Source organism: Anolis sagrei, chromosome 2 (assembly GCF_037176765.1).
Source record: "Anolis sagrei isolate rAnoSag1 chromosome 2, rAnoSag1.mat, whole genome shotgun sequence".
In the NCBI taxonomy this organism is placed as follows: domain Eukaryota; kingdom Metazoa; phylum Chordata; class Lepidosauria; order Squamata; family Dactyloidae; genus Anolis; species Anolis sagrei.
The window spans coordinates 76,490,938-76,516,242 of NC_090022.1; the positions used below are offsets into that span (position 1 = coordinate 76,490,938).

General features: G+C 43.3%; 2 protein-coding genes across 2 annotated transcripts; both read right to left on the minus strand.

Moving 5' to 3' along the window:
- Window positions 1-6,668: 6,668 nt before the first annotated feature.
- LMAN2 (lectin, mannose binding 2) lies at window positions 6,669-12,301 on the minus strand. Its single transcript, XM_060765668.2, has 8 exons — window positions 12,046-12,301; window positions 10,186-10,304; window positions 9,918-10,035; window positions 9,441-9,520; window positions 8,761-8,922; window positions 8,230-8,344; window positions 7,903-8,022; window positions 6,669-7,548 (listed from the first exon to the last, which is right to left on the minus strand). The coding sequence occupies exons 1-8, from the start codon at window positions 12,251-12,253 to the stop codon at window positions 7,388-7,390; spliced, it is 1,083 nt and encodes a 360-aa protein (XP_060621651.2). The 5' UTR covers window positions 12,254-12,301; the 3' UTR covers window positions 6,669-7,387.
- Window positions 12,302-15,646: 3,345 nt separating this feature from the next.
- On the minus strand, window positions 15,647-25,009 carry LOC132769062 (ADP-ribosylation factor-like protein 3). Its single transcript, XM_060765667.2, has 6 exons — window positions 24,883-25,009; window positions 23,616-23,759; window positions 19,141-19,257; window positions 18,154-18,204; window positions 17,102-17,287; window positions 15,647-16,807 (listed from the first exon to the last, which is right to left on the minus strand). The coding sequence occupies exons 1-6, from the start codon at window positions 24,898-24,900 to the stop codon at window positions 16,760-16,762; spliced, it is 564 nt and encodes a 187-aa protein (XP_060621650.2). The 5' UTR covers window positions 24,901-25,009; the 3' UTR covers window positions 15,647-16,759.
- Window positions 25,010-25,305: the final 296 nt, after the last annotated feature.

A 25,305-nucleotide genomic window follows, 5' to 3' on the forward strand; every position in this document is an offset into this window, starting at 1 on the left:
AAGAGAAATCTGCTTTACAGCAAGAAAGACTCTACTTCTGTGACTGTATAAATCACTGTATAAATAGGCAGTTCAAAAACCCTTTTGCCTAGTTCCAACAGACCTCACTACCCCTGAGGATGCTTGCCATAGATGCAGGCGAAACGTCAGGAGAGAATGCCTCTAGACCATGGTCATATAGCCCGAAAAAACCTACAACAACCCAGTTCAAATAGCGTCCAGCTGCATTCATTCTACAGCAGGCATGGGCAAACTTGGTGTTTTGGATTTCAACTCCCACAATCCCCAACAGAATACAGACTGCTAGGAATGGTGGGAGTTGAAGTTCAAAACACCTGGAGGGCCCAAGTTTGCCCATGCCTGTTCTACAGCATAGATGCACTCTTGGATAATTAGAACTGTCATAATCCCATCCCAGTTGGGAGCTCTAGGCCACAAACATGGGGAGGATCATAGTTCTCTTTCCTTGGTGGGCTGCTTTACCCATTTGTGGGAAGCAGGGACTGCAATTAGAAAGCATACTGGAGAGAGAACGGTGGAGCGGTAATGAGTTGAAGAGGCTGATATTAAGAGTGGAATGGATTTGGCATTAGCTAGGTGATTTTCTGCACACCTCTTAGGATCCAGAGGGGCCTGTCTTACACTATATTATCTTACTTTTCAGGGAAAAAAATGAGGGTAAACTGCAGATTATGCTGGAGGGCAATAATAATAATAATAATAATAATTAATAATAATAATAATATTGTGTCCTGCCCCTATCACCCCAAAGGAACTCAGGGCGGTTTACATGAGGACATACACGAATACAATGGATTCCCAGAATCGCAACAATCACAAACCCACTACAAGTCATAGTACATAAATCATAAAGGTAATTTTTTTAAAGCTCCACTTTATATACTAATTTCTACCTGCTGGCCATGTGGTTGCTACATAATCAAACCATTGCAGAGCACTGTTTAGGAGAACCTGATGTAAGTATCTATGCCTCTTTTGTTTTATATGCCTTACATGTTAGCAATATATGGAAATATTTATTCCTTTTGGGACATGTTCTAGCCACCTCTTTATATTCCCTTTAGATCCAGTTCTTCATTGTATCCTTATCCACCCTTGGAAGTATTGTTATTTTGGAGAACTTGATATCCACTTCATTGTACTCTTCGCATTTCTCCACGCGAGGAAGATGTCAGATAGTCGAAACCGGTCTGGAAATCCTCTATGTGGATATTCTCTTACAAGGGTCTGGAAGCTCCACTCAATAGTACCTTTAGAGAAAGTAAGGGATCTTATGCCCTTAAAGAGAAATCTGCTTTACAGCAAGAAAGACTCTACTTCTGTGACTGATGTAAAATCACTGTATAAATAACTTTTTTTGTTCCTTGTATATTGCTCAATGCTGTATTATATAAGTTGGCTATACATTTAATGTTGTATTATGTAAACTGCAACCCTCCTCCCACAAAAAAAATTACCTTTGTGATTTATGTACTATGACTTGTAGTGGATTTGTGTTTGTTGACATACACGAATAGACATAGATTAAAAGCAATGCAATAAAATTTATAAAACAACATAACATAAAACAACATAATGTGAATTGGTTTAACATTTGATAAAGGTTAAATGGGGCCACCTGCTAATTTTATGGGCAAAATGCAAATACTTCATGTGCCACTGTGAGATAAGCCGCTCCAGAAACAAGAGAGGAACAGGTGAGGAGCGTGGCATGAATGTGCCAACAGTACCAGCCACTCCTTTCTGTGGTATGGAAGGTGCTCCTTGTGACAAGTTGCTACCAGCAGTTTAGACTAGCCTGGCAACCCCGGGCCCTTCCACACAGTCCTATATCCCAGAATAACAAGGCAGAAAATCTCACAATACTTACTTACTTAGGCGATCCCTTGTTTTCCGAGTATGATGGTCCTCCAATGTTCTTGTGGGTCCGTAAGTGGCTGTGGAGCCCTATTCTTGCTCTGCACCTTCTTCCGCAGTGAGGGCATTGGTTTCCAGGTGGAAGGCGGTCCCGGTCGGGGTTGGCTTGACGCGCCTTCCTCCTAGCACGTTTCTCTCTTTCACCCTCCACTCGTGCCTCCTCGAATTCTGCAGTACTGCTGGTCACAGCCGACCTCCAGCTGGAGCGCTCAAGGGCCAGGGCTTCCCAGTTCTCAGTGTCTATGCCAGAGTTTTTAAGGTTGGCTTTGAGCCCATCTTTAAATCTCTTTTCCTGTCCACCGACATTCCGTTTTCCGTTGATAAGTTCGGAATAGAGCAACTGCTTTGGGAGACGGTGGTCAGGCATCCGGACAACGTGGCCTGTCCAGCGGAGTTGATGTTGGAGGACCATCGCTTCAATGCTGGTGGTCTTTGCTTCTTCCAGCACACTGACGTTTGTCCGCTTGTCTTCCCAGGAGATTTGCAGGATTTTCCGGAGGCAGCGCTGATGGAATCGTTCCAGGAGTTGCATGTGACGTCTGTAGACAGTCCACGTCTCACAGGCGTATAGCAGGGTTGGGAGGACAATAGCTTTATAGACAAGCACCTTGGTCTCCCTACGGATGTCCCGGTCCTCAAACACTCTCTGCTTCATTCGGGAAAATGCTGCACTTGCGGAGCTCAGGCGGTGTTGTATTTCAGCGTCGATGTTGACTTTGGTGGAGAGGTGGCTGCCAAGGTAGCGGAAATGGTCAACATTTTCTAATGTTACACCATTAAGCTGTATCTCTGGCATTGGGGAGGAGTTGGCTGGTGACTGCTGGAAGAGCACTTTGGTTTTCTCAATGTTCAGTGACAGGCCAAGCTTCGTGTATGCTTCTGCGAAGGTGTTTAGAGTGGCTTGTAGATCTTCTTCTGTATGCGCACAGACGACATTGTCATCAGCATACTGGAGTTCTATAACAGATGTTGTTGTAACTTTGGTTTTGGCTTTCAGTCTGCTGAGGTTAAACAGCTTGCCATCTGTCCGATAGATGATTTCCACTCCGGTGGGAAGCTTCCCATCAACAAGGTGAAGTATCATTGCGATGAAGATGGAGAATAGAGTTGGGGCAATAACACATCCCTGTTTGACACCCGATTCCACCTTAAATGGGTCACTTTGGGAGCCATTGCTGTCCAAGACTGTTGCCATCATGTCATCGTGGAGGAGCCGCAGGATGTTCACAAATTTGTTAGGGCATCCGATTTTGTGGAGGATGGTCCAGAGAGCGCTGCGATTCACTGTGTCGAATGCCTTGGCAAGGTCGATGAATGCCATGTACAGAGGTTGGTTTTGTTCCCTGCATTTTTCTTGGAGCTGTCGTGCAGTGAAGATCATGTCCACGGTTCCTCTGGAGGGGCGGAAGCCGTTCTGGGATTCTGGGAGGGTGTCTTCCGAGAGGGGCAGGAGGCGGTTTGCAAGGATTCTTGCGAGGATTTTCCCAGCGGAGGTTAGAAGGGAGATACCTCGATAGTTTCCGCAGTCTGTTCTTTCCCCTTTTTTGAAGAGGGTGATGATGGTGGCATCCTTGAAGTCTGCTGGGATTTTCTCGGTCACCCACACTTTTTCTATGAGCTGGTGGAGTTGGTGTGTCAGCTCAGGTCCTCCCTCTTTGAAGATTTCAGCAGGGATCCCATCCGGTCCGCTGGCTTTGTTATTCTTCTGCTGGCTGATGGCATTGCTGACTTCTTCCAAACTAGGCAGTGCTGCAAGCTCATCCCTGGTTTGTTGTTGCGGGATTTGTGAGAGGACCTCTTCGGCCACATTGGAGCTGCGGTTCAGGAGGCTTTGGTAGTGTTCTTTCCAACGTAGTGCAATTGAGTTTTGGTCCTTCAGGAGTTTGGTTCCATCTGATGAGCGTAGAGGCTGTATGCCATGGTTTCTTGGTCCGTAGATGACCTTTGTGGCTTTGAAAAATCCTTGAGCATTATGGGTATCTGCCAGGTGTTGGATTTCTTCAGCCTTCTTTGTCCACCAGATGTTCTTGAGTTCTCTTGTCCTTCTTTGGACCTCGGCTTTTGCACTAGCGTAGATCTTTTTCTTAGCAGCACAGTTGATGTTTCTCTGCCATGTTTGGAAGGCTTTCCTTTTCTTGTCAATTAGCTGTTGGATCTCGATGTCATTTTCATCAAACCAGTCTTGATGTTTCTTGGCTTGGTATCCAATAGTTTCTTCGCAGGCTTGGATGATGGAGGTCTTCAGTTTGTTCCAATGTTCCTCAACATTTTCGGGGTGTTCTGTGGGTAGATGGTTCTTGAGTGCTGTTTGGAGATGGGCTCGTCTGGAGGGCTCCTGAAGGGCTTGGGTGTTCATTTTGCGCCTTGTCTTTCTGCCTTGGAGTCTGCGCTTGGGAGCGATCTTGATGGCCATCGAGGATCGGATTAGCCTGTGGTCAGTCCAGCAGTCGTCAGCACCTGTCATGGATCTTGTGAGGAGCACGTCACGGCGGTCTCTGGCACGTGTGATTACATAGTCTAAGAGGTGCCAATGCTTTGACCGGGGGTGCTTCCATGATGTCTTGAACTTGTTTTTCTGGCGGAAGAGCATGTTGGTGATGACAAGGTTGTGTTCCGCACATTTGGTGAGAAGCAGGATGCCATTCGGGTTGCTGTTTCCAACCCCGTCTTTTCCTATGGTTCCTGGCCACAGGTCGAAGTCTCGCCCGACTCTTGCATTGAAGTCCCCCAGGAGGATGATTTTGTCCTCCTTAGGTATCCCCGATAGGACGGTGTCCAGCTGACAGTAGAATTTCTCCTTGATGTCTTCGTCAGCATCTAGTGTTGGTGCATAGGCACTTATGATGGTTGCCCGTTGGTTTTTGGCAAGATTGATTCGGAGGGTTGAGAGACGTTCGTTGATGCCAGTGGGTGCTTCGGACAGATGTTTCACCAGATCATTTCTGATGGCAAAGCCGACTCCGTGCATTCTTTGGTCTTCTTCAGGCAGTCCCTTCCAGAAGAAGGTGTAGCCTCCTTTTTCTTCCTTCAGCTGTCCCTCCCCGGCTCTCCGGGTCTCCTGAAGGGCTGCTATGTCGATGTTGAAGCGTCCCAGCTCCCTTGCAATGATGGCAGTTCTGCGTTCGGGGCGTTCACTGCCACTGTTGTCCATCAGAGTCCGTACGTTCCACGTACCAAAGTTCATTTTTCTTTTTTGGCCGCAGGGTGGTGACCCCACTGGACGCGGCAGTCCAGTCAGGGATGAGAGAGGCAGACTATGTTTAGGGCACCTTTTCTAGCCCCCTCCCCATGTGGGGTGAGCAGAGTGGATCCTCAAAAGGGCTGCTCAGTCGCGGATACAGCTGCCGAACTACTCAACTGCCTCGGTCCTTGAGGTAGAACGACTGAGTCCATACCCACCGCCCATGTGCCAGTCTGTGACTAGGGGCTTCCAGATTTCACAGTCCTGCCCCCGTCGCCACTCGCTAATCGCCATGGGACTTTGGTTGGTTGGTTTTTATTTTCTTTGGAAGACGCCTGTGCGTGGGTTTTTTTAATGTGTGGAGGTCAGTGCACAACTGATCAACACACAGTCTTCACAGAGTGAGGTTCCACTGGTGATGTAGTTTAACACAATGACCGTGGCTTCTCAGTCTGTTGCAGCCTTCTTCCGCCTTCGCAGCCGTTGTAACATGGGCCATGTTATCCTCCGCCTGCTCCGCCGTTGAGGTCTTTGGGTCTTCGGACTGTTCTTGGTCTGGGACCTCCCCCGCAGCCACTCCTGGGAGTGCACGACTCCAGTTGCTGTGCCTACAGGTTCATCGGAACACGCAAGCCCCCTCACCACGGCAAGGTGACAGTCCGTCGAGGGGGTCTCACAATATCTGCTTCCTTATCTGGGTTATCTGAGTCCGCACTCAGATAATGTGGGATTTCCTGTTTTGATATTCTGGGATATAGGGCTGTGTGGAAGGGCGCTCAACCTCATTCAGTATATTTTACAACAGACTCTTCATCTTGAGAATTACCCTATTCATTATTAGAATCAATGCTCTGGGCCTCTGGGAAAATGTGAAAAGCTAACTCGCTGATTGGCCTGATAAAAGGAAGTCAACTGCTGAACCTTTTTGTGCAAAAAATGTGATAGCCAGACTATTTTTTCTTATTAAGTTGCTTAAATAATTAGATTTTAAACAGTGAGTAGAGGTCTATGGTACAGGGCTGTGGAATTCCATTTTCCTTTTATTTCCCAACTAATCAGGTGAGCGCTGGTGAACAATATACTAGTTCCGCATTTGCTGCAGGGAAAAATAATTTTGCCTGGAAGACATTGGGGCAGGGAAAATGAAGACTATAACTTTGGCCCTCACTGTGATCACAAAGGAGTCAGGCTTCAATCTTAACCTTGATTCTGCTTCCAGAATGTAATAAAGAGAAAACTAATCCTTTATCTTGTGCGACCAGAAAGTTCTTTCTTTGCACCTTGAGTCCCAGATTTCAGAAAAAGTGGATTATAAATAAACCAAAACAACTGGGAATGTATGTATCCCAGCCATCCTTCCCTGACTCATATGTGGACCCTCCCAAAGGATATTCCAGCCACTTTTGAAGACTTCTACTAAAATAAAAAGTTCCCCAGGAAAAGTGTGTATATATACTAAAGTTCTGATCTCCAGAGTGTTTCACGCGAAAGGCCTCAGAGCAAATGTTGTTAGATCATTCTCATTATCAAATTAAAACAAAATACCATATCAAGATCAATTTTCCATTTTATTTCACATGTTCTCTTGTCTGGAAAATGCGAAGAGCTATGTGGTTATGACAAAGTATAATCCTGTCACCAGAATCACATTTTACAGATGCTTCATGAGATGAGGCATCTGATTTCAAGTAGTGGCATACACACCACAGAGACTGCAGAAAAAACCAAGCTCCTGCCTTTCCAAACCAATACAGTGTAATGTACTTTCCATCACCAAAAAGGAGGGGGAGGGGGTTGATCGCCACTACTTGTTTTAGGGAAGCTTAATCTCACTTCCAACAATGCTTTAAAAAGTTCCACAACGGAGTGGGTTTATGTGCCACACCAAACAAACTGTCCCCATCAGGGCTATGGGAAGACTGCCCTGTTGTTGGAAGCACCAGCAGATTCTAGTTGGCAGGTAGAGTCATGCCCTGTGGAAGAAGGATACTTACCCTTTCTAAGCTCCCATCAGTGTTATTGGGTTTTTTTTTTCTTTAAAAGGGCTGATGGCTTGGAAGAGCATTCAAAAGAGAAGAAAAAATCAAGGCTCCCAAGTAGGATCGTACCCTACATTCTGGATTGTTTGCAACATGTTCCTGGCTAATACATCCAGGACAAAAAAGATATGAAAATATTCCATATATTTCTCTGAAAGAGCCTTTTAGAAACCAGTCTATACAATTCTCCCACCCCCCAACCCTGTAAAAAACTTGGCCCACTCCCCTGCTAATAAAATCGCTTGTTCCGCTCCTGGCGTTTCTGGAAGACCACAGCACCCACCACGGCACACACAATGATGCCAAGCAATGAGCACAGCAGCAGCAGGAACACCTTCCAGCCTGTCAGGGGCCCACTACGGAAGTTTCCTGTTGGATCATCCACATTGTCTAGAGAAAGAGAAAAAACATTTAGAAAGTAAGAGTGCACACACCACAAATTCAGGCTATACAAATAAAGAACAAGACAACAAAGATTAGATAGTATAAGATTACATCCAACATAACAATGATAGTGATTTTGCACACACATTCTGAGATAGGCCCACTCAAGGTTAATACTAAATTCAGCAGGTTTACTTACTGGAATACACACAGAGTATTGCTGTTATAATTCCAAAGTCCTATAAAGTGAACTCCAGAGGAGCACAAGCAGGTTTTGTTTTATGTGTCTTGTTTCAACCAAGGAACAAGTATTGTTTAGTGAACACGCATACTTTCACAGTAGTCACATTAGCAACTCACCTTTGGGTGACTTCAGGAGGCTTACACTAGGCTCAATTTTTGTCCAATCAATGTTTTCTTCCTCTGGTGTATGCTCCACCATCAGCTGGAATAACTTCATTGAGATGATATCATGGTTGTCTGGGAAACAGAATCAAGATGTCATAGCAGCCAAGTGTCTTTCTCTATCTACATGTTTCTTAACAAAAAAAGCGTTATTTCAGGAATGAGCGCTCCACTAGTACTAAGGTAAGGTGAATTAAACAGGAACACTCAATGGCTCTGTTATAAAGATCTGCATATCCAGGCAGAACAGTCAATTCCAACTCAGAAGTAAACCATTCTTACCAGATAGATCTCCAGTACCAGCAGAAGCCCCAAAGAAGTAACCTGTGGGTAATCGAACTCCTGCAACATCAAAGCAGTTTTTCCATTCATTTTTATCCTCTACATCAGTCATTACCTGCAAAATAAGTTCAGATATTACGAACTATTTACCATTCAACTCTCAGCCACCTGGAATCTGCAAGCAGAGTTTCATTCCTGAGAAAAATTAAACTGGCCAAACCATAATAAATTGCCTGGATCTTTGCTGCTATGTTTTGCATCTCGGTGACAACAGGAAAACCTGTGGTGACTCTGCCCATTCAGTCCAGAAAACTATGGAACAGTCATGCATTAGTAGATGGCTCTACATGGATCCTGGGGCCGATGCAGAGTGGCAAATGCCAGATCTGCCCCGAGATAGAATTTATCACCAGCCCCTTGGCCACTGTGGAGATGGGAGCGAGTTCTGACTGTCCAGCAGCACCGAAGCCACACCCTTCCCTTGACAACCCATGGCCAAGTTATTCAATGCAATACCACAGATGAACTTACTGTGAGACGCCCCCGAGAATAGCGGATGGCCAAAAATGTATCATGGTTCTGGTTACGAATGTCAGCTGTGCAGCCAGCCAGTTCTGTCCAGCGCCCGTCCTTGCCATGGTCGTAGTTCAAGGATCCATTGTTCACCATGGCAGAGATATAGGGAAAAACACGCTGCAGAATGAAAATATTGGGAATTGAAATCTTTCACATTGTGCTTATCTTTAATATTTTTAATAGCTCCCAAAACTGCATACTATGGTGCAGTATCACTCATTTTAGATCAGGGGTCCACAAACTAAGGCCAGTGGCCGGATGCGGCCCTCCAAGGCCATTTACCCACATTCCACCCTAAATTTTAGGCTTAGGGTTGCCCTAAGTCTGAAACGACTTGAAGGCACACAGCAACAACAATCCTAATTAACTTGACTATCTCATCAGCCAAAACCAGGCCCGCACTTCTCACTGAAATACTGGTAAATTTATGTTGGTTAACATTTTTCTTCATTTTAAATATTGTATTGTTCTTTCATTTGTTTTTTTCAAACTATAATCTGGCCACCCAACAGTTTGAAGGACCATGAACCACCCCTCTGCCTAAAAAGTTTGAGGATCATTTTAGATCATTCTAAATCCCAGATATATCTTGGAGGTAGAAATAGCCTCTAAAGCATACACTAGTTACCACTAACCTCAGTGGCTTCATCATTTGGATAAGTGTCCAGGAAAATAGCCAACCCGTGAAAGTTATCTTTGCTGCCAAAGACAGGGCCTATGGAAAGCAAAGACCACCAGAATTAATAGGGAAATCAGTTTTGATCAACTAAATTTATGTACCCAGCAAGCAAAGCACTGAAGATGAATCTAAACATGCTTGTTGGTATCAAAAATAAAAGCAAGATCGGTCATTTCAAAGCACTTGTTAAGTTGACAGACAGCATTCCAAAAAAAGGAATCTATTTATTTCCAGCATTTATACCCCGTTCTTCTCAACCCCCAAGGGGGAACTCAGGGTGGCTTACATTGGCAGCAATTCGATGCCGACAGCATACAAACACATGAAATAATTCTCAAACATTCTCCACAAAAGATATTAAGGGTATGGAAGATACTACTCTACTTCAAGGACAAAGACATTGGAGATTGGCACGTAGGACCTCCTAAAGTACCTGCTGTAAGGCGCTCTCGAGTGTACCACAAGGCAAAGCCATCCCCATGCAGATTCTTTTTTCCTGCTCCGTGGATCTTGAACTGAACATGAAGCTCCCAATCTTTTAAGAAACAGGGCTAGAAAAGAGAATGTAGCAACACAGAACACCTTTGAGTACACTTCATAAATTCACATAGAGATAAAGAGCACAAGCAATGCGGGTAAATGTGGCAACACTGCGGCTGATTGCACCCCCACACCCCTTTCAATGAAGAAAGGACACTTACCACTCGATTCCAGATGGAGCCCTCCTTGCTACGCTCATCAGGGGTCAGTCGGACATACTGACTGGTCAGCATTGTGCTTCCTTGAAAATCCCACAGGGGCATTGAACTGGAGCCGACACCTAAAACACAGGATGCAGCATGAAGTCGCATTGCTATGGAAAAGCTTGATCTTGTTATTTAGATATATTGCTTTGACTTATGAACGACAACATAGACAGTAAAGCTGCATATTTAAACTGGGACATAACAAAAATAAAAATGGCAGAAGCTGTTGTTTTACTTCAAACTGTAGTGCAATGGATTTGGAGTTAAACAACAGCATTTATAGAAACGGAAACCTTGTGAGATGACTCAATGGTTTACAGTACCATGTATACAGTTGGAATTCTACATCCACAGGTTCAACCATCTACTGCTTGAAGATTTCTCCCCTCAAATAATCCAATAAGCAAACCATTTTGTATTAATTAACCTGGTAGTGTAGTGGGTTAAACTGCTGAATTGCTAAACTTGCTGACTGAAAGGTCGGTGGTTTGATTCTGGGTGTCAGGGTGTGCTCCCATTGTTAGGCCCAACTTCTGCTAACTTAGTAGTTCAAAAACACACAAGTGTGAGAAGATCAGTAGGTACTGCTTTGGTGGGCAGATAACGACACTCCATGCAGTCATGCCAGCCACATGACCTTGGAGGCTTCTACGGACAACACCGGCTCTTCAGCTTAGAAATGCAGATGAACACCTCTAGAGTTGGACATGACTAGACTTAATGTCAAGGGGAAAACCTTTTCACATTTTACTACACCACTGTATACAATAGGATTTCAGCATCCACAGATTTTGGTATCCATAAGGATCCTGAAACCAAATCCCAGCAGATTTGAAGGGCCTATGGTACCAAGTATCTGGAGGTCCATCTGCACTGGAATTAATGCAGTCTGACCTCACTTCAACTTTTATGGCTCAGTGCTATGAAATCTTAGGATTTGTAGTTTGGCGAGATAGCCCCAGCTTCTGCCAACCTAGCAGTTTGAAAACATGTAAATGTGAGCAGATCAATAGGTATCGCTCTGGTGGGAAGGTAATGGCGGTCCATACAGTCATGCTGGTCACATGACCTTGGAGGTGTCTATGGACAATGCCGGCTCTTCAGCTTAGAAACGGAGATAAGCACCATCCCCAAGAGTTGGACATGACTAGACTTAATGTCGGGGAAATGGCTGGAAAGGGAGTAATCACTTTGAGGACGTTCCAGGGTTAAGGAAGTGGATGTGCATCACACCCAGGGCCCTTCCACACAGCCCTATATCCCAGAATATCGAGCAGAAAATCCCACAATATCTGCTTTGAATTGAGTTATCCGAGTCCACATTCAGATGTGGGATTTTCTGCCTTTACCGAGATAGCAGTAGTCTCCGGCAGAGAAGCTAAAGGCCTGGCAAAACTACAGCCCCCGTGATTTCATGGCAACTAAAGTGCATTAACTCTCAATTATGGTAGAGCAGGCATAGCCAAACTTTGGCCCTCCAGGTGTTTTGGATTTCAACTCCCACAATTCCTAACAGCCTACCGGCTGTTAGGAATTGTGAGAGTTGAAGTCCAAAACACCTGGAGGGCCGAAGCTTGCCCAGGCCTGAGGTAAAAGGTTTCTCTTGAGTACAGGCAGATTTTCCAGAGTGTTATTCCCTAGGCTGCCTGGTGAAGATGTGAGTGAATGCAGCAGACAATCCAGTCCTGCCTGGCTCTTTCGTTGCCTTCCTCCTCTCGCGAAGCTCGAGAGCGGAGCCCTCCCTTTGGGGGAAGAGGGCCCGGCTCTCGGCGAGGGGAAGCCAGGCTCCGAAGGAGGAAAGGGCCCGAGACCCACCCTGGTAAGGCTTGATGAGGGAGTGCTCCCGCTTGAGGTGCTCGTTGTTGCCGTCCGTGAGCTCCGCGGCCCCCCGCGGCGGCGCCGTCAGGGCCAGGAGCAGCGCGGGGAGGAGCAGCAGCGTGGGCGCCCCCGCCATCCCGGCCCACCGCGCCGATCCCCCTCGGCCACGGCCGCCGCCGCCACCGCCTCCCGGATCCGCTACCATCCTACGCCCCCTTGTCCCGCTACTTCCTGCTTCCGGCCGGCCTCCCCAGACCGGAAGCAGACGTCTGGGAAAGCGAAGCCCGGGCAGGCAGGTAGCCGCTCTTTGTTTTCTAACTGGTCTCTATGGTCGAAGCCCTGCCCCTGACGGCGGAGGGAGATTGGATGAAACGTCAGAATGGCCGGCGCCCCCTGCTGGTCCTGAGAGGCGGAAGGCCAAAGGAGCGCCACGTGGATCCACCTGAGTGGATGGAAGGAGGGAGGGAGGGAAGGAGGGAGAAGCGCGAGCAAGAGCCCATTCTCAGTCGCCTTCCCGCCATGACATTAAGGACAGAGGGTGTGGCGGAGTAGAAACCTGCTTTGAGTCTGGCATGGAGAGGCCTCTTGCAATGGCACTCTTTGCTCAACTCTGTGGGCCCATCCACACAGCCCAGAATATCAAGGCAGAAAATCCCACAATATCTGCCTTGAACTGGGGATTTTCTGCCTTGTGGGATTTTCTGCCTTGATATTCTGGGATATGGGGCTGTGTGGAAGGGCCCTGGGTGTGATGCACACCCACTTCCTCAACCCTGGACCGTCCTCAAAGTGATTACCCATTCCAGCCATGGGTTGAGAGCACAGGAAGCATCCCTGCCACACAGCTGTGCAAAATCCACATTGAACTGGATTATACAGGGTGAGGCAGCATAACTTCCTTTTTTCAAAACTTAATAAGACTCGTATGAATCAGAACTTTTTTTAGTATAATGTAGGCGCATACCTAAAGTTTTGTTTTACATAGTTTTGAAGATCAAAAGAGTTAAGTGACGTCCCCACTCTCCATACACTGAGTAAACCGATTTCTGGCGTTTGTCATGACTTTCCAGCATAGCAGGCGTTATGTTGGCAATTTCTTCCTGGATGTTGATCTTCAAATCTTGTAGGGTTCTTGGACGGTTCACATAAACACGGGATTAAAAAAAAACCCATAGAAAATATCACAAGGGGCCAAATCTGGAGAGCAGGCCGGCCACTCCAAATCCACTCGAAAAGTAGGCCTCAACGGCAAAAGCACGCTCCTCACTGTTCCAACACATGATGGCAACTGAACTGTGTCAGGACAAAATTTTATACTCCCGCCTCTCAAACGAGACCACTAGCACTTGCTACGTCTTCAACCGACTGAATGGTACGCATTTTAAAAAAGGAAGTTATTCTGCTTCACCCTGTATAGCAGTGTGAACTCAGGGGTTTTCCATGGAGCCATATAGCCCAGAATACCAAGGCAGATAATCCACAATATCTGCTTTGAACTGGGTTATCTGAGGGCCCTTCTTGCGCAGCCCTATAGCCCAGAATATCCAGGCAGAAAATCCCACATCTGAATGTGGACTCGGATAACCCAATTCAAAACAGATATTGTGGGATTTTCTGCTCGATATTCTAGGATATAGGGCTGTGTGGAAGGGCCCTGAAGCCCCTTCTACACAGCTGGATAAAATCCCACATCTGCTTTGAATTGGAATATATGACAGTGTAGACTCATAACCCAGTTCAAAGTAGATTTTGTGGGATTTTTTGCCTTGATATTCTGGGTTATATGGCTGCGGAAGGCACCTCAGTCCACGCTGTCATGTTGTTCACTCATTCAGTTGTTTCCGACTCTTCGTGACCTCATGGACCAGCCCACGCCAAAGCACCCTGTCGGCCATCACCACCCCCAGCTCCTTCAAGGTCAACCCAGTCACTTCAAGGATGCCATCCATCCATCTTGCCCTTGGTTGGCCTCTCTTCCTTTTTCCTTCCATTTTCCCCAGCATAATTGTCTTCTCTAAGCTTTCCTTTCTTCTCATGATGTAGCCAAAGCACTTTATCTTTGCCTCTAAGAACCTTCCCTCCAATGAGCAGCCGAGCTGTACTTCCTGAAGTATGGACTGGTTGGACCTTCTCGCTGTCCAAGGTACTCTCAGAACTTTCCTCCAGCACCACAGTTCAAAAGCATCTATCTTCCTTCGCTCAGCCTTCTCTATGGTCCAGCTGTCACAACTATAGGTAACTATGGGGAATACCATTGCTTTAGCTATGCGGACCTTTGTTGCCAGTGTGATGTCTCTACTCTTCACTATTTTATCGAGATTGGTCATTGCTCTCCTCCCAAGCAGTAAGTGTCTTCTGATTTCCTGGCTGCATTCTGTGTCTGCAGTAGTCTTTGCACCTAGAAATACAAAGTCTGTTACGGCCTCCATGTTTTCTCCCTCTATTTCCCAGTTGTCAATCATTCCTGTTGTCATAATCTTGGGTTTTTTATGTTTAACTGCAACCCAGCTTTTGCGCTTTCTTCTTTCACCTTGATTAGAAGGTTCCTCAGCTCCTTCTCGCTTTCGACCATCAAAGTGGTATCATCTGCATATAGCACTGCCATATAACAGTTCAAATCAGATAATGTGGGATTTTACACAGCTGTGTGGAAGGGGGCTCAAATAATCCAGTTCAGATATTGTGGTATTTTCTACCTGGATATACTGGGTTGTATAGCTGCGTGGAAGGGCCCTAAGTAAAATTGTTCAGCAGTGTGGAGGCATTCCATATTTCCCTGTTAGCTGGAAGGGGAAATAAAAATAATGCTACCGAGCAATACTTAGCCTGGTCTTAAATTATTCAGATCAATTTAGCAATGCTTCTACCCTTCATTAAAATAATATAGCTTTCTTCAGCTAAAAATTAATCCTGTTTAGGAAATACCTTGTTTCCTCAGTAGCTATGGCTCCTTCCTGAATAAAAACCCACATTACATTATCTGCTTTGAACTGGAATATATGGCAATGTGGAAAGATAACCCAGTTCAAAGCAAATCTTGTGGGTTATTATGCCTTGATATTGTGGGTTATATGGCTGTGTGGAAGGGCTGTCTGTCTTTAATTTATGTCTTCTTCCATGTCCGTTCCTTGTAAAAATTGTAATTAGTTTCGTTCCTGCCTGAATGGATCCAGTAGAAAACAAGACTAGTTAACAGAAGTTTCAGAAACGTTGTGGCTATGAATGAAGGAAGGTAACTGTTTTCAAACAGGCCGACATTTCCTAATTAAAAAGACAGAATCCTTGAAAATACAATTTCAGCTACACCAAAAGCTGTACGATAGCCACAAATTGTGGTAGCAAAAAAAGAAAAAAGAAAATAAAATAATGGAAAAACATTGGCACATTCTCAGCTGGCACTTTTTTCCTGAAACCTCTGTACAAACTGAATTAACAAACGATTCCCATTTAAATAAGTTAACTTGCATGGAAGCAATCCTGGACATTGACCTCTTTGCAAATCTTGGTTGGTGTGGAAACCTAGTTGATCATACACATAATAAGGATGACTTGAATAACCCATGTTTTGATCAACCAATTCAGAAACCAACAACAACTCTTAGGCTACAGGCCACTTTATTGAACCAAGTCTGCCTCACCTTAGAACAGGAATAGAAGAGTATATTCAGTTGTAGGAGGTGCAGTCTCTCTTCCTGATTTTTCCCCCCACCAGGATCCTCATGAGTAGAAAAAGTTTAGAAAGTGGAACTTCTGTTTTCTGATCCTGAGAAATGATCCATCTGAAGCTTTTCTGTCACTTGCAAGAAATTGTATGTGTATATTTACATCCCATATTTTCAAAACTCTTGAATTTTCTGCAGCATTCCAAAGCAGAGGGTATTGAGCACCAGATGAAATGACTTCCCTAGAGATCTTACTTGTTGGCTTGTTTCTTGTTGATTTTCTGCTCCAGTTAGAAATGAAGGAAATCCTACAACAATTTAGCTTGAGATAACTTTTACTGTTATTAGTATAATATGCCATCAGTAAATGACAAAAGGAGTGTAAATGAAGGCTATAAGGATTGGAAACATTAAAACTGCACCCTTGGAGTTGCCTTGAAAATACAAATGTTGTCTCAAAAGCATACATGTAAGCAGCAAACACCCTCTCTAATAAATTGATAGGTGAGATCATCATGTTAAGCTGCTTATAGAGTGAACTGCATATTTTTAGTATTATTTATTTTATTTATTGTATCAGAAGTGAACCGAGGGTACAGTTGTATTTAAGAACACAAACAAAGTTTAAAAACTTGGCATTATACTAAATATCCTTTGACCAGTAGTTGGCCAATTGGAGTGCCTCTGGTGTTGTTATGAGAAGGTCCTCCATTGTGCATGTGGCACAGTTATCTACAGTAACAATATTAATTTTATGCTTGGACTTCCTATTGTGATTTTAAAAATTGCTTCATGTATGGAATCTGTCACATGTATGGATGTTAGATGATTCCCAGAATTCTGACATGATTTTCCAGTTTAGGTGTTTCTTAGATAAAGTAATTATTGTGTTGTTAATCAGGTCACGTTTCTCATGGTAATATTAGGGTAACTCCTTTTCTCATTTTGGAATTTCGGATAATGTTGTTTTGCCTCCTTTTGTTGTGCGCCTTTTGTATGCCTCCAGGAATTTGGTAGAGGAAATTTAATTTCTGTGCTCACCAGTACTGTCATTTCTTCCGGCTTGTGATTTGGTTGCAAATCCAGTTCATCCCATCCTAGAAAAATCAGAGGCAAAAGTCAGTGGCTTCCACTACCAGGTTCTACTTCCAGCAGTAAGCATCAGTCTGTGCAAGTATTAGCTCTAACTAGCCATACATCCATATACTGGTCCTAATGATGTTCTACTGTTTTATTCTCTAGAACTTTTTCTCCTTCTCTATCCAAAAGGAAAAGTTTATTTTTGGTAACAGCTCCCCAACCTCACCAGCCAAGCATATTTATTGACATGCTGATCAGGGAATTCTGGCAACTGGAATCCAAACCTTTTCCACCTCTAATTCCCTTGATACCTGAACTCCTTCACCAGACAGGGCAGAGCAGGCTTGGATTTGCCATGGTCGGTCTCGATATGTGTGCAGGTTCAGCCCTTCAGCAATGTCTGCTGCAGGAGATGCTGTTGCTAGATCCTGCTTGTTTGCAAATACTAGTAAAGGGACACCAGTAAGATTGTCATCTTCCACCAGTTCGGACAGTTCCTGTAATATAGAACACAATAGATTCTTAACAAGTTCATCTGAAAAACAGAATCAGGATCCATTGCAAGGGGGTAGAGGTAATACTACTGAGGCTTACAAACACTTTTTTTATGTCGAAGGCTTTCATGGCCGGAATCACTCAGTTCTTGTGGGTTTTTTCGGGCTATATGGCCATGTTCTAGAGGCATTTCTCCTGACGTTTCGCCTGCATCTATGGCAAGCTTCCTCAGAGGTGACCTCACCTCTGAGGAAGCTTGCCATAGATGCAGGCGAAACGTCAGGAGAAATGCCTCTAGAACATGGCCATATAGCCCGAAAAAACCCACAAGAACTGACTTTTTTATCATCACTGTTTCCTATAATTAGCCTCTGAAAATCTGCTGACAAACCTCCAGCTTCATAGCACAATTGCCACAGTTAAACTGGAGAGCCAATATAGTATAGTGGTTAGAGCAATGGGTTAGGACTTGAAAGAGCTGGGTTCTAATCCCCAGAGAGCCATACATTTACAGGGTGAGCATGGGGCAGTTGCTATCTCTCAGCCAGACCCACTCCATAGGATTATTCTGAGGATGAGAGCTACGGTAGGTATCCTGCCTTGAGTTTGTTAGTTGAGACTGAGATGCTAAGATGACAATTTTAATATCCATTAAACCCCAAAGTGGGGTGTAGTGAGGTCAAGACATTAAGCAGGCTTTGGGCACCTGGTTCTATTTCAGACTGTTATTGACAATATGTTCAATTTTTCAGAGAACCCATGGCCAGATAAAGAGTGCAGTGCAGTCCAAATTGTTGAATGAACAGACTCCATGTGTTTGTGCTGTAGGTTGGTGTTACAGTATAAAGAGGTGTGAGGTCTGTCCTACCTGCCCAGTCTCCTCAAAGCGTTTCTGGTCAGCACTGTCAATAACATAAATCTGCAAAAGAAAAAGAAAAACAGCAGGAAAAAAGAAGGGTTGTTACCAGCTGTAATATTATTAGAGCTAAAACTCTTTTGGTTCTCTTTACATATACCGTATAGATTCCATCTGAACATTAGGAAGAACTTTCTGACTGTGAGAGTCGTTCAGCAGTGGAACTCTCTGCCCCGGAGTGTGGTGGAGGCTCCTTCTTTGGAAGCTTTTAAGCAGAGGCTGGATGGCCATTTGTCAGAGGTGATTTGAATGCAATATTCCTGCTTCTTGGCAGGGGGGTTGGACTGGATGGCCCATGAGGTCTCTTCCAACTCTTTGATTCTATGATTCTATGATTCTATGAGTTTTTCAGCCCTTTTTTTAATCCGAAAAAGCCCTCCTTGGTTTATACTCAAGTCAAGGTTATTTATTATTTTACTCTTATTAGTATTTTAATTACATTTATTATTTACTCTATTTATTATTATTACATTTACATTATTTTACTCTATTATTTTTGTTAATTTATTATTTTACTCTATTATTATTATTATTACATTTATTATTTTACTCTATTATTATTGGAAGGATATGTTTTATGTAAATATTCAAAAACATTTAACCTACTGATGTAATTAATGTAATTTTATTGGTATCTATTTTTATTTTGAAATTTACCAGTAGCTGCTGCATGTCCCACTCTCAGTTTATACTCAAGTCATTACGTTTTCCTAGTTTTTTGTAGTAAAATTAAGTGCCTCGGCTTATATTCGGGTCGGCTTATACTCGAGTATATATGGGTAGTTCTTCTATAATTCTATAATGGTAGCCCTATGTCTACCATTACATTACATTGCCTGATAATAGTATTGGTCTTCCTCTAAATATTAATTTAGCCCATTTGTTCCTGCAGACAGGGTACTGCAGAGGGAATTTGGTCTTCTGGGTCTCAATGCTCACCAGCATGTCTGTGCTGCCCAGATACTTCTTCCAATAGGTCCGGATGGCCCGTTGTCCTCCAATGTCCCACACATTAAGTTTGAACCCATGGGAGTGGACACTTTTAATGTTGAATCCCTGTGGATAGGAAGGAAAAGAGACTGCTAAGAAAGTTATCTGCTAGCCACTGCATAGTCAATCGCAGGTTCAATTTACACTGAGTTGTCATTTGTAATGTGGAAACCTGGTGAAGGAGAGAGGTGAAGCACATGCAGATTATGCCACGTGTGGAGAACTCTTAGCTATTAATGTGTTTGGACTTCAACTGCTAGAAGACCCTGCCAGCATTCCCAGTGGTGTGAGATTCCCACATCTTGAAGATCCCAATTACCTTCTCTTGGTCTGTGGCAAAGCTCGAAATCTTATAGATACCAGCAGCATCTATGGAGGAAACCCCTTCTGAGAAATGAGGAGTGAAATTTGCAGGTTATATGGCTTTTCTATATCTGTAGATGTATCTTCAACCAACTGAAGAGTTTAGTGTGAGATCCTAAATACCTTTCTAATGGTTTTCAAAAAGAAATCTGTAACAACTGCACCCATGTCACATCAGAGCAATATAAAAGAGGATTTGCATCATATAGAATATTTGTGTAGAAATGCACCCCACTGATTTCTGCAGGCCTGGATGTCCAAATGTATGCATCTCAATTCATATGAAAGTCTTAGTAAGTTCCATGGAACTTCTTCCCAATTAGGTCTGGATGGAATTGCACTTAAATGGCTTAGGATCAAATTACATGATGGCATGGACATTACTAGTAAACAAAATAAACTTGATGACACCTTTAAAATGAATAGATTTATGATAGCATGAGTTTTTGCAGATTATAGTCCACTCCCTCGTATACATATAAGTGAACTGTAGTTACAAAATCATTTGCTATAAGCAATCTGTTGCTTTTAAAGGTGCTTGTAGGTCTTTGTTGTTTTACTGCATTAGACTAACATCACTAATAAGGAATTGTTGTAATAGTAGGCAACTTTAATTGCTTCTAATAGAGGCAATTGAAAGAAACTGTGTGTTGCAGGGTAGCATTGCGGTAGACCTATATTAAATCTGGGTTGTAGGTACCGACATGCCACCATTATAACCAGAAATTGGAGTAGGTGGGGTAGGCACAGAGAGAAGGAACTTGGTTTGTCAGCTTCAGTCCCTGTAGCACACAGTGGTCTCTCATTAACGTAGTGTGAAACAGTGTAGAATAAAATTAAAGACAAAGTGGTATACTTTTCACCATATGCAGAATGGTTCTGTCATATCATCAGAGTCACTTCAGCTTTCACTGTTATTGAATCATTAAAAAATGATTCACTAACCCCAAATCCGTTATTCAGAACTCCATTTCTGAATGAATTGGATTAATCTCCTTGATCAGGACTAAATTGTAGATAGGTTAGGCCACAGATGTTTCATGTTCGACGTTAAGCCCCTTGAAATAAAGTTTTCAGACTTCGTGAATTCCTGCTGAAATTTTCTGTGTACAAGTCAGCAAATTGGTTTGAGGCGTAAACAAGAAGAGATTTTGATTCTAGGAAGAATGAGAGGAAGCTTTTTGTTCTGCTAAATGTTCATAGCCCAGAATATAAGCAAATAATTGCATTCTCCATAGTTTGAACATTTACAAATCAGTCAGTGAAATAACCACCATCACATGCATCACAACACAGACCTCATAACTTCTGAGGATGCCTGCCATAGATGCAGGCAAAACATCAGGAGAGAATGCTTCTGGAACATGGCCATACAGCCCAAAAACCTTACAGCAACCCATGCATCATAATATTTCTACATGGGAGTTAAATGTGTCATAAAAGTGAATTTTAATGTTTCTTTGTACAGGATATAAAATGTCCTTTAGCAATCACTCTCATCTCATGAAAAATTTATGAATTAAGAAAATGTGCAGCGGTTTTCCTGGCCCGGATGGCCTGATTTACAAAGCACACTTCATGGTAAGATGCAAAATACCAGAGCCATCTGCAAATGCTTAAAATCATGGAGCTTTCCTGGCCTTGGCATTTTACCTAGATGGTGTGGGTTGCAAATTGGGTACAGTGAAATAATAACTTCAGGTGTATAGACTCCATGGGTCCAACACACAGCAATCCAGTTACAAGGAAGTGAAGCTAACAATATCATACTATATCTGTATTGCCCAAATAACATATTTCTTATGGTTGTTGTCCTTTTGTATCAGGGATAGGGAATGTGAAGCTCTTGACAGATTGTTGGGCTGCCATTCCCATCGGCTCTAGTCATCAGAGGCACTAAGCAGTAATGAGAGATACTCTAATTTGCAATTCATAACAACTTCTGGAGGGCCATGTAATCCCCATCTCTAATTTTCATGAATGTATGTGTAATAAAGGTTGGGTGTCTCTTATCCAAAATTCTTGTGATCAAAAGTGTTTTAGATTTCAGGTGTTTTTGGAAACCTGTATTTGCATATAGATACACAATGTCCTATCTTGGAGCTAAGAACCAAATCTTAACATAAAATTCATTTATGTTTCATATACATCTTACTCATATAACCTGAAGATAATTTTATACTTAATATTTTAAATATTTTGTTCGTAAAACAAAGGTTTTTTTAAGTATAGTTTTTTAATTCTCTATTAGAACACACAAACGATATATAAAACTACCAATACCTACATCTATATAGTGTTCAAAGTTTTAAGAATATTGAATCGTCAGAAGGCAAGTGTATTACTTGCTACTCATGAGCAATTTTGGAGTATTTTGAATTTCGGAATTCTGGATAGGGGATGCTCAACCTGTACACAACTTTTATTTTTGCTTTGTGAAATAGTAACCCCCTTAGTTAATGGAGAAAGGCAGGGAGTTTCAGAAAAAAACATCTATTTCTGTTTTATTGACTATTCTAAAGCCTTTGACTGTATGGATCATAATAAATTGTGGCAAGTTCTTGGTGGTATGGGCATACCAAATCACCTTATCTCTCTCCTGAGGAATCTGTATAAGGACCAAGTAGCAACAGTAAGAACTGACCATGGAACAACAGACTGGTTCAAGATTAGGAAAGGGTTCGGGTTAGGGCAGAGTTGTATACTCTCCCTCAATCTATTCAACTTGTATGCAGAACACATAATGCAATGTGTGGGGCCAGAGGAATGCAAGGCTGGGCTGAAAATAGCTGGAAGCAACATTAACAACATTAGATATGCAGATGACACCACTTTGATGGCCGAAAGCAAGAAAGAGCTGAGGAGCCTTCTAATCAAGGTGAAAGAAGAAAGCGCAAAAGCTGTGTTACAGTTAAACATAAAAAAACCCAAGATTATGGCAACAAGAATGATTGACAACTGGGAAATAGAGGGAGAAAACGTGGAGGCAGTGACAGACTTTGTATTTCTAGGTGCAAAGATTACTGCAGATGCAGACTGCAGCCAGGAAATCAGGAGATGCTTACTTCTTGGGAGGAGAGCAATGACCAATCTTGATAAAATAGTGAAGAGTAGAGACATCACACTGGCAACAAAGATCCGCATAGTAAAAGCAATAGTATTCCCTATAGTCACCTACAGATGTGAGAGCTGGACCATAGGGAAGGCTGAGCGAAGGAAGATAGATGCTTTTGAACTGTGGTGTTGGAGGAAAGTTCTGAGAGTGCCTTGGACAGCGAGAAGATCCAACCAGTCCATACTTCAAGAAATAAAGCCTGACTGTTCATTGGAGGGAAGAATAGTAGAGGCCAAGATGAAGTACATTGGTCACATCATGAGGAGACAGGAAAGCTTAGAGAAGACAATTATGCTGGGGAAAATGGAAGGAAAAAGGAAGACCAAGGGCAAGATGGATGGATGGTATCCTTGAAGTGACTGGATTGACCTTGAAGGAGCTGGGGGTGAGGATGACTGACAGGGAGCTCTGGCGTGGGCTGGTCCATGAAGTCACGATGAGTCGAAAACGACTGAACAAATGAACAACAACACTCCCCTTATTAGCTGCCAAGTCTTAGCAAAGCATTTCAGAATGGGATGAGGATTTATAGAAAGAGAATGGGATAGCTATTATGCATCTCTGTTTTCTCTCCCTGTTGTAAATGAGAACATGCTCGAATGAAACATATTGTGGCTCTATTGCAGTTTGATCCTTAGATGTCAGGTGAGCAACATTTTAAATAACTAACATTTATCCCTCAGCTTCCCATGCCAATGTTGTAGAGGTAAGCCATTCTCAAGATCCTCAGAGGATCTGTGGTGCTGCAAAAGCCAAGAAGCCTTGGCTGGCTGTGTTCTGAGGAAGTATCTCCATTCCAAGTGGTAAGGAGAAGTGTGACAGCTGTAGAAAGAGATTGGTGGGGTTCATTTTTTGCTAAATATTTTAGAAACTTTCTATAGCAAATTGTTCAATTCATCCACCCTTTCTACTATGAATTGCTGATCTCCATTGCTGCACTGCTTACCTGTGTGGGAGTGATGGTGTTGACTTCTTCTGATGCCAGGCGCTTTAGCAACGTGGTTTTTCCAGCATTATCTAGCCCTAGCAGAACAATCCTCAGCTCCTGTTCTTCAGAACCTTTGAGCTTTTGGATGACTGAGAGAAGTCCCTGTGGTGCAAAGAAGAGGTTGAATGACTGAGGCTCTTATTTGTCTTTATGAACCAGAGAATGAAAAAGCTAAAAGATGTTAAACTTAAGGGAGTACACTTCGGGTATTTTTGTGTTCACTGTAAAAATCCTAGTTGTTATTTCCTAGATAAATAGGAATATGTTTTTGAGCCTTCATTTTACCTTGTAATCTGCCCCCCCCCCCCAATAGAATCATAGAGTTGGATGAAACCATAAGGGACTGCCTGCCATGCAAGAACACACAATCAGAGCACTCCCAACAAATAACCATTCAGCCACTTTCTAAAAACCTCCAGAGAAGAAGATTCCACTGGACTCCAAGGCAGCATATTCCCCTGCTGAACAGCTCTTACGTTCTTCCTAATGTTTAGGTGGAATCTCTTTTCCTGCTATTTGAATCAATTGTTCCATGTCCCAGTCTCTCTAGCAGCATAAAACAAGCTCTCACTCCATCTTGAAAATGACATCCTTTCAAATATTAATATTAAACCTGGTTATCATGTAATCTCTTAGTCATTCCTTCTCCATGTGAAACGTACCCAACTCCCTACAACTCTTCAGAATGGACTTTGGTCAGCACCAGTCTTGAGCAGCTCTAAGAATGGACTGAAATATTTTAGACATTAACTTTTTGAAACTACTTGTATTCTCTCCACTTAGCTTTCCACCTGACAGAATATAATCTGTCAGTCTCCATCAGTGGTATCCTAGTTCTCTCTCATGTAGAGAAAATTGCCCACACAAGAAAGTTGTCACCTGGCTCAAGAGCAACTCAGAATTTGCAGAAGTAAAATTCTGAGTAAAAGGGACTCCTCCACCAGAAGCATCCCAATGAGGTTTCAACGTGTTTAGAGGGCACCGAATGCTAGCTGACTATGATGTGGGGTGGATGAACCAGATAGAAAAGGGAATGGAAAGGTATGTCATTGAGGATGACATACATTGACTGAGTAGAACTACAAACAGTAATACTCCCCCCTGCAACATTTTTACAGACCCTAGATGTGACCAATAACACCAACACTTTGCTGTGGAGAGTGGGTTGGCAGCAAGTTCTGTCCTGTAGAGTTTTGTTAAGACAAGGCCATGATAATTCACTCACCTTCTGCACTTCACCCATGGTCAGGCTCTCTTCATCCTCCAGAGAACCAGGTACAGAAGCTGCCTAGGTTGGTGGCAGCTTGGTCCCAACTGCGTGACTGACATGCCTGGCTCCGGCAGGGAAAAGGAAGAGGATTATGACTCCAGAATTAGCTTGTGTTTCTCCATTTACCCAGGGTGTTCAGTAATACCCTAGGCAAATCCTCCCATGCCAGCTGTCGCCCTGGTGTGACCCAGTCTAGTCCTATCTGTTGAAGCCACGGTGAAAGAGACTATGCCCACCAACCAAAGTTACAACACATTCCTAGGTCAAACACTTCTCTCTTATACAACTTGGAGAGAAATTATTTCCATCTTAGTGACTTGATCATCTAACCCAGTTGGATGCAGTGCTTGTATATAAGGGATGGGATCTGAGCCATAG